Source organism: Microtus ochrogaster, chromosome 2 (genome assembly GCF_000317375.1).
Source record: "Microtus ochrogaster isolate Prairie Vole_2 chromosome 2, MicOch1.0, whole genome shotgun sequence".
Classification (NCBI taxonomy): domain Eukaryota; kingdom Metazoa; phylum Chordata; class Mammalia; order Rodentia; family Cricetidae; genus Microtus; species Microtus ochrogaster.
Window position 1 is genome coordinate 44,635,728 of NC_022010.1, and position 14,326 is coordinate 44,650,053.

The 14,326-nt window shown below is 40.5% G+C and overlaps 1 protein-coding gene and 1 pseudogene across 2 annotated transcripts in view; both read right to left on the reverse strand.

The window, feature by feature from the left end:
• The window catches only part of Sec22a (SEC22 homolog A, vesicle trafficking protein), a 69,767-nt gene that overhangs the window by 14,609 nt on the left and 40,832 nt on the right, over positions 1 to 14,326 (reverse strand). For both annotated transcript variants that reach the window (XM_005344889.3, XM_026788193.1), the window contains exons 5-6: positions 11,748 to 11,863; positions 746 to 811 (exon numbers count right to left, since the gene is read on the reverse strand). In XM_005344889.3, the coding sequence (XP_005344946.1) occupies positions 746 to 811; positions 11,748 to 11,863 (182 nt within the window). The remainder of the gene's footprint in view (positions 1 to 745; positions 812 to 11,747; positions 11,864 to 14,326) is intronic.
• On the reverse strand, positions 6,651 to 7,109 carry LOC106144198 (annotated as a pseudogene).

Genomic DNA, 14,326 nt, shown 5'->3' on the forward strand with positions numbered 1-14,326 from the left:
GAGGGAGGGGGAGAGGAGTGGGGGGAGAGCGGGAGGAGTGGGAGCCTGGGAGGAGGCGGACATTTTTTTTCCTCAATTAAAAAAAAAAATTTAGGTCAAGGGTCCTGAGTTTAGGTCACTGACATGGTTATTCCTCCCATTCCTCTGCTGACCAGTCTCCCTATGGGCCAGAAGAACCTGCCTCCTCCTTGAGTCTCCTGTACACTCTAAGTGGTTGGTGTCCTTCTCGGTGGCAGTATTTCATTAACTTGCTGTCAGTACCACAGTTTAGGCTCCCTTTATTTTCCATCTCAATTGCCAGAATCATCTCCCTGCTGGTTTCCTCACTGCCAGCCCCTCTGCTCTTACAGTCCACCCTGTTCATCTCTACTAACTTAAAAATCCTAAAATGTTGCTTTTGCTGCATCACTCCCTATTCAAGGCTTTCTCCAGAGCACAAAATCCTCTGCCTGGATGCTCAATAATTCTCACTAGAAAATCCAGACACAGCCTTGCTGTTGTAGGAACATGACATGGCACCCCTGAAGCCCCAGCACAGAGAAAGGGTTAAGACTAAGTCCACTGGGAATCTCTGTCCACTCAGATGGAAGTGTATTTACAAAGGTGATGGAGGTACAAATAAAAAAAGAGGCAAATAACTCAGACACCATTTTTATGTACTTTAAATACATGGGCAATTATTAGACTCGACACCTGAAACAAACAATAATTGGGAAGCATTTGTTACAAATGAAAGAGAACTTACCTGGTAAAGGCAGGCTGCTGTTCCAAGGAAAAATGCAATGATGTAATTGAGATCCTCACCATCACTCTGCAAAAAAAAAAAAAAAAAGAAAAGAAAAGAAAGATTACCTTTTTGCTGGCAGCATCTACTTAAACAAATGATCTACCAAGATAGGCTATAACAATGTTTATGCATAGTCAAACATTTTGCAGAGCAGTGTATAAAAAATTATGAGTCTTGAAAAGAGAAATATAGAACACATGGTAAGACAGAGGAAGGGAAGGATATTCTGGAGAGATGATTCAGCAGCAGTTAAAAGCACTGACTGTTTTTCCAGAGGACAGGAATTCAATGAGCACCCACATTGACTCATAACCATCTGTAACTCCATGGGATCCAATGCTTCCGGAACCTCCATGTGCTCTGGGCATACAAGTGGTACACAGACGTACATGTAGACAAAACACACAGACACATAAAGTGAACTTAAATTTAAAAGGCAGAGAAATGGGAAGTTGAGGAAAACACCAAGCATTCTGTGTCTTGGCCTCACCTGTCAATGGCATCTCACCCCAGGAAAGATGAGAAGCACCAGGGAAAAGCTAGCTCCCTCATGACACATAACATCTCTTCCTTATAGTAAAGCTACGTAAACATGCATAACACACCAGCAGGTGACCGACCAGGTTCCTCCTATTCAAGAGGGTCAATGATTAAATAAACTGACAAACTTTACTACCCAGACGCACATCAACGAATTGTCCAATAAAGTAACTTGACATGATAAATAAAATGGTGGCAACTGAAAAGCTACTGTCCACTAGAGTGTGCTAAATCCCACAGAGAAAGATCAGGACTGGCTCTAGGGTCACTGTGCTAGCACACAGCAGCCAGGAAGAACAGCCAGGGCCTGTGCAAAACACACACATAGCCACTCATGCTGCCCCTGGTGTCCTGTGAAGTGTCAGCATGCGTGTGTGAGCAGCACAGAAAGCCCAGGCAGGAGGAAGAAGTGTGTTTTCTTCTATGCAGGCACATTATACGAGGCCCCTTTTTCTTATTTTAGAACAAATAATTTTCTTTTTCCTACAAAGTCTTATTATGTAGCCCAGGACAGCCTCAAAGGTTCAATCCCCTTACTCAGCTTCCTAAATGCTGGGATTTCAGGAAGGGGGGGAGCATTTTATAATAGAAATAAATTGTTTTAGTGCAATGGATTGCGTAAAGAACAGTCCACAAGGCAGAGGAAAGTGGCTTATCCTAGTGAGATCTTAAAACTGGAGCATTAATCTTCTTAGGATGCTCAGGTCAGTTCTCCCCTAGAGGCAGGAAGGGCCAACTTGAAGCCTTTCCATGTCTATAATTCAAAGACTTTAAATAAGCTCTGATTATTTTTTAGTCCTTTTTCCTGATTATAAAAGTTTATGTTCATTGTAGAAAATTGTGGAAGACACAGATTTTACAAAAAAAAAAAAAAAAGCCCATGTAGTTCATAATCTCACATATGAGGAAAACTATTGTTAACCCTTTCATGTATTTCTGGTCCTTGGTCTCTACCTCTCCCCACCCTCCACTGCCAAAGAAATGGAGCCATCCTCTTGCATGCTGCTCTTTTGTTGCTATACTTTGGTTGCATCATTTCCCAACATAGTCAATATCCCTCAGCCACAGGCTACGTAGAATGTGTAGCCTTTCCCTTTGTAGTAGGACTTCATTACTGCCCTATACAGTAAAGTTGGTTTTTCTCTAAACTTACACTGCCATTTGAAACCTCTCTTCATTTTCTTTAGCTCTAAACCCATGTTCCAGAGTCAGTCTGACCTGTGCTAAAATCTTTATTTACAAGCTATGTTTTTGATTGTTTAGTGTGTTTCTTTTTTAGAAAACAGAAGTAGATCATTTCTGCTTTGTAGTAACTATTCCAAACACTTTAGAGAATCACTGGTGCTTGTTAGCCCTTAGGCCCATGGAGTCTAAGCCTTCATCCCACACAGTGGGAAGATGAGACCCACAGCAACTGCCTAAGGTCATTCATTGCACTAGTACTGGCGAGGAGATTGCAGGTCTCCTGACCTCTAGGGCAGAATTTCTACTGCTAACACAGGACTTCTAATACACCATATGAAAATTACTTCTGGGTTGGCATCAGCCTAATTATTATTGTTTCAAAACTGATCCTTAGAAGAAGCCATGCAATAAAAAACAATGTGATAAAAGCATACGCATTCCTAAGATGTCAACTCACAACAACCTTATTAACATCTCTGAACTCAGAACAAAGCTAGGAAGCAAGTGCAAACAATCTAATTTACACATTTCTGTGAACATAAAATCAAATTATCAACTTAAAAATATATATACACACAGACCCAACAAAGAAAACCTTCAGTGCCACATTATTTTAATAAATCCCTCTCACACTAAGAAGTAGTTACTAATTTAGCATAAGCGAATTTGTGCCGAATCTTTTTTTCATTTTCTACACATTTTATTTGTATGTGTGTATGAACTGCATATAGGCATACACATACACATGCCACAGCACATATATGGAGGCCAAGGAAAGCCTGCAGGAGTCATTTTCTCCTTCCGTCTTGTGGGTCCAGGGATTAAACCCAGGTTATTAGAAGAGTCATCCTATCAGCGCATTTATCCTGAATTTGAAAACAATGACAATACACAGGGATGCTGATTCATTGAGTCTTCTAATTTAATGTGCCACAAGCACAAGGTAACATAGTAGAAGATAAATGCTGCAACCATTTTTAGTATTTATAAATCAGGGTTATAAAACTGTTACTTTAAATTACCACCTATATACTATTCAAAATCAGGAAAATACAATATAATATTCTCTAGATCTAAAATTAAAATTTCCAAATAAATCCTTTGTTTTTCCTTTTTTTTCTTTAAAGACAGGGTCTCACTGTGTAGTCCTGTCTGGTGTGGAACTTGCTGGGGAGCTCAGGGTGACCTAGAACTCACAGAGATCTCTTGCCTCGGCACTCCCAGTGCTGAGATTAAAGGCATGTGCCACTACACCCAACCAAATCCTTTACTTTAATCAAGTTTTATAGAAATATGGAGGCTGTTGGTTCTGGGAATGTCTTTTCTCCTTTTTCATCACCAAGATCTGAATAACTCCATTTAGGTAGGATTTGTACAAAATTCTACAGGGAAGACACCGTCAGTAAGATCTATTTAACTTGTGATTTAAAGAGGTTATTCCTAACATAAAATGCACTGATAACCTAGAGGAGCCTAGGATCAAGTCCAATGGCTATAATGAAGAAAAAATAACTCTTCATCCTATCCAAGCTGTGAACCTAACTCTAAGGGAAAAGAAAAAGTGACTAATATCAGCCCATTGTGCCATAAAAGATTTACCCATACCTGAAATTTTAGTACTTGAAAAATCCACCAATTAAACTGGAGTAACAAAAGTTTTTTTTCTTCTTTCTGCCTAAAAGTACTGTTATTCATTGCTGAGGATAGAACCCAAGGTACAACACATAAAAAAATATGATTTTTAAAAAAAATACTGAAGCCAAGGTATAAATAAGTAGTATCCTCCTAGCCAAGCCCTTGTTTTGATGAGCAATATTTATACGGTTCAAAGTAAAGACAATCTATGAAGAGGCACTTAGTGAAGCCTTGCAGCCACTCTGTTCCCCACCCGTCATTTCCCAGCATGTTTGTTACTTTCTTATCCTTACAGAGTTTGCTTATGCAAATGAAACACGCTGTTATTCTACCAGACAATCCTGCGCAGGGGTGGGGTGTTTGTGTGTGGTGGGGTAAGCTGACAGGGTCTACTGGGTACAAGGTCAATACATCTGGTCTGAATTCCACCGGCATTCTCAAAATGCCCATTACTTTGAGGGCACAAAATTATAAAAATGAACTTTAAGACACAGATCAGATTCCTGAACCAGGCTCCATTCTAACTGGGACATCAAGGTCCTCACATGATCAATGCAGGGGGAAGGCTCAGGCCCCCCACACACAGAGAAGCCTAATTCACACTTATAAGAGCAGTCTGGGTTCAACAGGTTGTACTTTTAACTACTGCCAAGTAGAGCTGCACCTCACTGAAGAACATCAAAACATCAAAGTTCAGGGTAAGAATATGCCTATCTTTCTAGTTTCCCTTGGACTTAACATCAAAGAGAAGGCCTTTGTTATGCTTTTTTTTAAAAAGACATGGTCTCACTATTTAGCTATGACTGACCTGGAACACAAGAGAAATGCACCTGCTTCTGCCTCCCAAGTGCTGTATTAAAGGAGTGTGCCATGGGCCCAACTAAAGTAGATTTTTTTACATTAGCCTTAGGCATACAGAAAATTGAGCAGAGACTCTCCAGATGTGCTCCCCCCCCACCCCGCTCAGTGTCTAGTAACAACTGGAATCAGCGTGGTACATTTATCACATATGCTGAGCTAGTTTTGACACACTGTTGCTTCTAAAGTTCACTCTTCCAGTTTGGACACATGGACAATAGCAGGCACCCACCATTACAGTCACACAAGACCACTTCACAACTCTGATAATCTCAGACAGCTGCCTCTCTTCCCAGTCCAGCAACTACAGGTCTATAGTTCTGCCTCTTGCAGAAAGTGTCCACTGTGTAGTTTCTTGGGCTAGCTGCTTTCATCAGGCAATATGCACCTAAGGAGGTTTCCATGCACCTAAGAGGACAGCCATTTCTTCTATTACTAAATGTTAGTCCACTGTATGAATTACTACCATTTACCATTCATCTTCCAGAATTGCTTCCTTGAAATTATGATTAAGTTGATATAAATATTCACATGTTGAAAGTGCTCTACTCACCTGGTAAGAGACACTTAAGAGCACTATTGCTACATGATAGAGTAAAGCTATGTTTAGCTCTGTGAGAAACAGCCCAACTGTTTTCCAGAGTGGCCGTAACATTTTGTACTCCCAACTTAGCAGCAAATGACAGTTCCTTATTCCATATCCCCATCAGCATTGGGAAGTGTCAGCTAGCTGGGCAGGTTCTAACAGGTGTTTAGTGGCATCATCTTGTAAACTTGTGGTTCCTTGATGGCATATGAGATCCAGCATTTTTTTTTTACAGGCCTGTCATCTGCAGCATCTTCTGTGGTGAGGTTGTTTACTGATCTTTAGACCATTGTCAGTGGGTTGATTTGCATTTTTAGTTTTGAGTTTGAGGTGTTCTTTGTGTGTTTTAGAATGACCATCTCCCCTTCTTAAAGATTTCTTTCCATTTATGTGTGAATGAATGTATATTACAAGTGTGCAGGTGTTCTTGGAGGCCATAAGAGGGTGTCAGAGCCCTTGGAGCTGGAGTTATAGTTGTGAGACACCCAGGATAGGTGCTGGGAACTCCTGAAGAGAGGCAGTAATAGGCACTCTTCACTGGAGCCATCTCCAGTCTTACAAAGTCAAGGCCTTTATCAGAGATGCTCGCAAAGCATCTTTTCCTAGCCTGTGGCTTTTTTCATTTTCTTGATTCACAGAACAGACTTTGTTAGGTTTTAATGACATTTAGCAGCCTATTTTTCTTTCCAACACTTTTGTGCTATGCTTAAAAACTCATTTTCAGACTCTAGGATCACACAGGTTTTCCCTTCTGCTATTTTTTAAGCTTTGTTCTTTTCGTTTAGTTCCATGACCCATTCTGATTTCCTATTTATTCCTTGGCATGTGGTTTTCCAGTTGTTCCAGAACCATGTTAAAATGACTGCTCTGTCTCCATTGATTTGTTTTTGTTTCTTTATCAAAGATCAGGGAGCTCTATGGATGTAAGTTTATATCTAGGTTCTTAATTCTGTCACAGTAATCTACTGTTTATTCCTTTGCCAATATCATACTGTCTTAATTACTGTAGTTTATAGTAAGTCTTTTTTTTTTTTTTAACTCAAGCAGTCTTTAACGAAACTGTATGAGACGCCCCTACTCCTGCATCTTCTCGATCGTTTCTTCCTTATATTTGCCCCTCTCCTTTCCTACTTGTCGAGACTTGGCTTTCCTTTCCAGGATCTTCTTTCGGTCTTTGTCCAGCTTTAGCCTGGTGATCACCACCTTGTTGGGGTGGATGCCCACGTGGACAGTTGTGCCATTAGCCTTTTCCCGCTGCACCCGTTCAATGTAGATGACGTATTTCTTCCTGTATACTTGGACCACTTTGCCAATCTGCTGGCCTTTGTAGTGTCCCCGGACAACCTGAACTTCGTCATCCTTTCAAATGGGCATTGAGCGAACATTGTACTTCTGTCTCAGCTCTTTGGAAAGGGGGAAAGACATGATCTTCCTCCGAATGTGAGAAGGTGCATTGAAATGCCGTTTGCGGTTCTTGCTCCGGTCAGAAGTCACAAACGGATTGAACTTCATTTTGGCGGCTGCGATCTATAGTAAGTCTTCAAGTTGGACAATGTGAGCTCCCACTTTTGTTCTTCATCAGTACTGTGTAGAACATTCTGGGTATGAAATAGTAATAAACAGTTTGCTCCTCACATAGGTTCCTAAAACACTTATATGCCGGGCGATGGTGGCGCACGCCTTTAATCCCAGCACTCGGGAGGCAGAGGCAGGCGGATCTCTGTGAGTTCGAGACCAGCCTGGTCTACAAGAGCTAGTTCCAGGACAGGCTCCAAAGCCACAGAGAAACCCTGTCTCGAAAAAACCAAAAAAAAAAAAAAAAAAAAAAAAAAAAAACTAAAACACTTATAAAGGTGCTAGAAAAATCTTTTGCTCCGATTAGTCTTTGACAGCAGTCTTGTCACAGATCCCCTAAGATCTTTCTAATTTCTTGAGTTATAGAAGGATTCTTGGAATTTCTTGTGTAAGGAGGACAGCTTTTGTTTTGAAGCAATTCTTGATACTAGAGTCCTAGATCAGTGCTAGATACCAGAAAAGACCACAGCTGGATGTCTGGGATTTCTATCTCCATTCCAATCTTCCAGGGAGGAGAAGAGAGATAAGAAGGTTAATAACCAATCATACCCCCCCCCCAATCTTTAAAACACAGAGTCTGGAGAACTTCTAAGTTGATGAACATCTCAACATGAGAGGAAATGTGGGCAAACCCAGCCCCACAGGGACAGAAACCCATATCCAGAGCTTTCCTAACCTCTCCCTATGTAGTTCTTAATCCATCTGTATCCTTTGAAATACTCTTTATAATTAACCAGAGCTGATCCAAAAACTATTCCACCAAATCTTGCTCCAAGAAAGAGTTGTACAAACATCCAACTTATAGCCAGCTAGTCATCCTTACAATCTGGTCGTACGACTGACACCTGAAGGAAGGGTAGGCCCATAAAACCAAGCCCTTAGCATGTGAGTTCTGTCCTAACTCTAAGTAGACAGTATTAAAACTGAACTAAATTGGCCAGGCAGTGGTGGCGCACGCCTTTAATCCCAGCACTCGGGAGGCAGAGGCAGGCGGATCTCTGTGAGTTCGAGACCAGCCTGGTCTACAAGAGCTAGTTCCAGGACAGGCTCCAAAACCACAGAGAAACCCTGTCTCAAAAAAACCAAAAAAAAACCTACACAGAGAAACCTGGGTCTGGAAAAGCCTGGGATAAAACTGGACCCTCTGAACATAGCGGACAATGAGGACTACTGAGAACTCAAGAACAATGGCAATGGGTTTCTGATCCTACTGCACGCACTGGCTTTGTGGGAGCCTAGGCAGTTTGGATGCTCAACTTGCTAGACCTGGATGGAGGTGGGGGTTCCTTGGACTTCCCACAGGACAGGGAACCCTGATTGCTTTTCGGGCTGAGGAGGGGGGGACTTAATTGGGGGAGAGGGAGGGAAATGGGAGGTGGTGGCGGGTAAGAGACAGAAATCTTTAATAAATAAATAAATTAAAAAAAATCTGAACTAAATTGTAGGACACCTAGATGCAATTGGAGAATTGCTTGCTATGGAAAGACCTACCACTCCTCTGGTGGCAGAAGTGAAATTTTGAGTTTTGTTGATGAGAATACAGAACAAAAGCATTTTGTTCTTTTCTAAATACTGGGTCTTTTGTTTTTCCATATAAACTTTGCAATCACTTTATAGAATCCACAGAGTAACTTTCTGGGATTTTGACAGGGATTGTGTTTAATCTATGCATTAGGGCAGAAAGAACCAACAGCTCAACAACACCGAGTTTTCTTCTCTAATGTGGAATCTCTCTCCATTTATTTAATCTTCCATTTCTTTGGTCAGAGTTTATAATCTACTTTATATCAGTCCTGTGGGTGTTTTATATTTATTTGTAAGTACTTCTTTTTTAGTACTTTAAATTCTCAATTGTGTGCTGCTGGAATTTAAGAAATTTTTATACAGTACAAGCTCCCTCCAGTATACAACTATACTCCCATCAGTTTCAGGAGCTGGTTGTTGTTCTTGGGAGTTACATTAGTTCTACAGCTAATCATGCCATCTGCAAACTTATCTTTTCCTTCCATATGTATCTTTTCCTTTTCACAGGATTTCCAGTGCAATGTTAACTAGAAGAGGTCAGAGGAGGTGCCTTCATCCTATTTCTGTCTTAGGGGGAAAGTATCTATCTAGTTCCTTGTCACTAAAGGTGTTAGTTGCTTGAGATTTGAAAATTCCTGGTTTGCTCCAAGCTGTGTTTTGGGGTTTTTTGTTTTGCTTTTTTTTTTTTAAATTATGGATGAAGGACTTTGGGGTTTTGTCAAATGCCTTTCTGTATCTACTGATGTGATCATGTGATTATTATTTCTCCTTTAGACTGTTGAAGTGATAGCAGTAATTGATTTCAAATCAGCATCGCACACCTGGGATAAATCCCACTTGGTTGTTATATAATTATTTTTATTTGTTATTATAGTTTGATTTATTAAGATAAATTGTGAAGCTGTCTTTTAAAAATATAAGCAAGGTGAGAAATCTTAGCACAAAGCATCAATTACATCTAAGTAGTAAATAGTTTGATCAGATTTTTCTTCTAAAACCTAAAATTGCATCACTGCAATTAGACAAGTGTATTACTGATTAGAAAGAGAACACAGAACAATTAGCAATGAAGAGAAGCTTAAGCCAATTGCAGCATTTCAAAAGCATTACAGGACATATAGGACACAAAAACTTCCTTTAGTTCTTCAGTTATGAACCAGAAGAGGAAGGAGAGACTCAGCTCCAAAAAAGAAAGGACAAGATAACTGAGAGCATGAAGGAAATCAAAGTCATCTTTAGTAGGCTGTGCCAGAGCTCTAGCCTTGATAGGCTCTGAGCCCAGCTCCTGCAGCTTCCATAACATTCGGTCAGGATGTAAACAAGGTTTTGTGATGGGAAAGCTTTCTCTACCTAGGGCTACTCTAGCTAGAAAGGCTAACTCTTCACACCCTACCCCATGTTTTTTCTATACATCAATAAAATGGTTTCCAAAGATGTCTTTATTTATTATTAGCCTTTTTAGTCAGCAGTTTCCAACGTGCCCATTTCTTGTCATTGACAGCTTATCTGGCTGGTTGAAAACTGAACTGCTGAAATAAATCCAACCTTGCAGAGGTGTAGTGCACCACGCCCGTCTGCAGTCTATGTGCTACCATACAGTTTGTGAACCAGGCAAGGGGCTGGAGATTGAAACACACAAAGACTCACAGACACACAGACATGGGTCATCCTTGAAATAAGAATGCCCCCTTTATTGTGTCCAGGGGCAACTTATATAGAGATCCTTAACTGATAGCTACACCCCAGCCAAACCCATCAGAAACCACTACCCTGCCATCAGGAACTCCTGAGGGTCTCGTGCTCAGAGCAGCTGCAAGCATTACAAGTTGTTCATCAGAAATTCAGGATCTGGGGGGTTCACAGCTCCCAACACAGAGGGATGGGACAGAAGGCAGAGGAACGACAGCCAGCATCCTATGCCTAAAAGGGGGCAGGAGCTTTACCTGTGAGTTAACTGTTTGGAAGAAAATCTTAAGAGGACGCCCCAGGCACCCCTTTTAGGAACCATGATGTCATCTCTTTTCAGTTGGCTTTAGGTAGCTGAACACAGAGAACATGGAGAATGGTACCATAAACCTAGCATGGTAAGCAGGTTTTTATAGATAGTATCCTGAACTTAATGCTACACACACACACACACACACACACACACACAGAGAGAGACAGACAGACAGACAGACAGAAAGAGAGAGAGAGAGAGAACTCTGATTTATAATGTGATATATCAAGAACTCTTGGGAAAATAAAGAATGGGAACAAAGGAAAAGATAACTGTGCATCTAAAACCTGATGGACTTAGACAGTTTGGTAGCTAAAGGCCTGGAATATGAAGTGCCTGAAGAAACCAGTGTCCCTGCTACTAACCAGGCAGCTCAGGTTTGAAAAGGCCACTGAGCAGAAGGAAAAGCAGCAGCACTTACTAAGGAACACCCAGGAGCAGTGTCCATGTGGACTGTCTTCCTGCTCCTACTTTCCTCTCCCTCTTGCTCCTCCAAGACCGGCTCACCGTCTCTTCTCACCTCTTCTGAATCACAGTAATCTTCCTCTTCTGGCTCTAAGAACTTAGTTATTACTCCCATACGTCTTTGCCTATCAAATTCAACTTTAAGCTGTGAGAATGCAGGGTCCATGCTACATAGCTAGATGTTCCCCAGTGCCTGTCAACAATGCCTCTAAACGAGTGGATGATAAGGGAACATGTCAACCAGAAGTCAGTACTTTTTGGGTGGTGGGTGCTTTTGTGGGTTTTGTTTTTTGTTTTGAGACAGGGTTTCATTACACAACCAAGCTAGCCTAGAACTCACTAAGTGGTTTCAGCTGGCCTCAGATTTATAACCCTCTTGCTTCAGCCTCCCATGGGCCAGGATTACAGGCATGCCCACCAGACCTGCTACTATAACCATGCTTTTGAAAGAAGGTATCAAAGGGCAAGTACAAGAACACAGATTTTGAGTTTGTGTTGTAAATTATACTAAGTCCTAATCCAATTCAAATCAACTATGTAACAAGCAGAATGAGTAGACACAGTCACCTGACACTGCAAAAATAGCACAGTACCTGCAGGAGGCTTTCTATGGCGTGAAAGCCTCGAATTAAGTTCAGAGCTCCACATAAGAGACTAAGGATAAACGCCACGATCCCTGACAGAGTTGCTGGTTCCAGTCGCTGATGTGCTGGGAGAGAAAAAAAAAATAGTTAGAAATGAATACCAGCATCTCATGCTAGCTAAGCTTATGTCAACCCAAATTCACTGTTCAACTTAGATGTATTCAAAGTAAATAACTTTAAAGAATATACCTTACTAATTAAATAGTTCCCAGTCTCCCAAAGCAGGGTTTCTCTGTGTAGCCCTGGCTGTTCTGGAACTCACTCTGCAGACCTCAACTACAGAGATCTGACTGGCTTCAACTCAGAGGTCTACCTGCCTCTGCCTCACTGTGCTGGGATTAAAGGTGTGTGACACCATACCCAGCTGAAATATTCTTTCTAAAATGAAAAATATTTGACAACATAAAAGTCCCATTCTCAAGTCAAATGGAACTAATATTGTTTTTCTACATTCTAATAGATGCACCTAACTTCTATTTTCAATAAAAGATGCTATGTATGGAGTACCTACATCTATCAGTAAATAACTTGGGGGAACTTACTAGCAAAAAAAATGCACAATTTGCAATTTGGTACAAGCATTTTCACAAGATGACTTTGCTTGGAGAGTCAATGTGAAGCTCCTATGCTTTCTGAAAATGCTTAGACAACATTCTTAAAGATAAATATAGCTTGCTTTTAGGCAAAGCCCATGTATTTGGGACAGAAGACTATAGACACCACTGGCTATATGTAAAGTTTATTCATAATCACCACCCAAGCTCTTTAATAGAGTATACAGTCTTGCAGCTAGGAAGACTGTACCCTTGGTCTCTTGAAGGTAAAAGTGACTAAAATAAAACCACACCAGAACCAAACCAGCTGCATATATTGCCATTTCATCTTTAAAAACATTCCCTTAACTTTCAGGCTTCAACAAAATAAAATATTTTGTTATACAATCATTTCCCTTCATGATCATTTCACAACTATTAGGATTTACAATTGTGAATAAATGAAATCACAAACTAAACACATAACCAGTAGACTTCAAAAAGGACACTGCCAAAGAGGACATCAGAACCACATTTTCATTACTTTATCTAAACCACTGAAGTGTAAAAACCCAACAATGAAGTTAATCAGGCAGAACATTAATAAAGAAAAAGCTCAGATCTTTGCAAATTATATTCAGCCATCACAGCAGAAAAGATTCCCCAAAGAGTTAATAAAAACCCAAAAACCTACATCTCATGAACTATTCTTCAGGATCAGCAGAAAGTACTAATCTAGAATAACAGTCATAATTTCTTCTTTGCCCGTGTCTAGTCTTTCAATAAACTCTCTTGAGATTCTACTGTGAAAACAGAAAACCAAATATCGCTGTGTAGTATTGATACCATGGTCTTTCAGCAGTGAGAAAAAGTCACACTAGTCATATTTTGGAGAATCTGTCCCTCTTGGTCCATCCTTTCTAAGAAAGAGGTAAATTGGACTCTCATAAAAAGCAAATGGGCTTTAGGAATAAAACCAACTGACAACTGAGTAATTATCAAATATAGTTATCAAGTCACACTTCCATGTGAAACAAGGTACCTCATTAAAAAAAAGTGAAATTAAAGCTTTACATGGTCAATTCAGGTGTGTTCAAAGGAAATCTGATACCATTTCATGTGTTGATGGCAATGTATTTAAGAAATAAACAAGCCAATATACATTATTAAGTTTCTAACACCTGCCTTTTAGCCTCAGGACATGTGTTTTATAATAATAGTATATCATTTATGAATTCATCATTTCAAAATGACCACAGGTATTTTTAAAGAGTAAAAGCAAGTGCTAAACCTCTTTTAATGAAGACAAGGAAAGCACTGTGCACAAGGGCAGGCTGGCACAGTGCCCATTTACTGTGGGCAAGAAATTCTAATGTGTTGACTTCCCTGCTTTATCCTCACCCCTTTTCCGGGACCTGTGGCTAGTTTTTCAAGAAGAGTTATCAAGCAAACTTTATCTACAAACACAAGAGGATGGTATCACAGAAGGGCACTTTCCTGGTTTGAGAAACAAAGGAGGTACTTAACCACATTGTAATGTATTTACTGTGTGCTCTCTGCTATTCAGTGAAACAGATTCTAGATCTGCTGTAACCCAAGAAAAGTTTGCGGCACACTCAGTTTGGCACTAGGCCAGGAAATAGTATATAGCATATATCTGAGCCATGACAAATGAGGGGTTATGCAGGAATAACATGGATTTTTTTTGTTTGTTTGTTTCCTGAAGCCAGGTAGCATCACCCAAACGGCTTTCTCATTTTGCTACTGTCAGATGTGCAGAGAACCAAAGGCACCTGCGGTGGGGGGGTGGAGGTCTAGAAGGAATTATGTGGCTAATGGTACCTACATATAGACCAGAAAACATCTGGATGCAAAAAATGGTATCCAATCTATTGTCTAAGAGATGTTTGTTGACACTGTAAGGCAGTTTCAGAAGCGAAGCTGAAGGCAAAATTCAGACATCAAGAAGTGAAATAACTAGCCGGGCGATGGTGG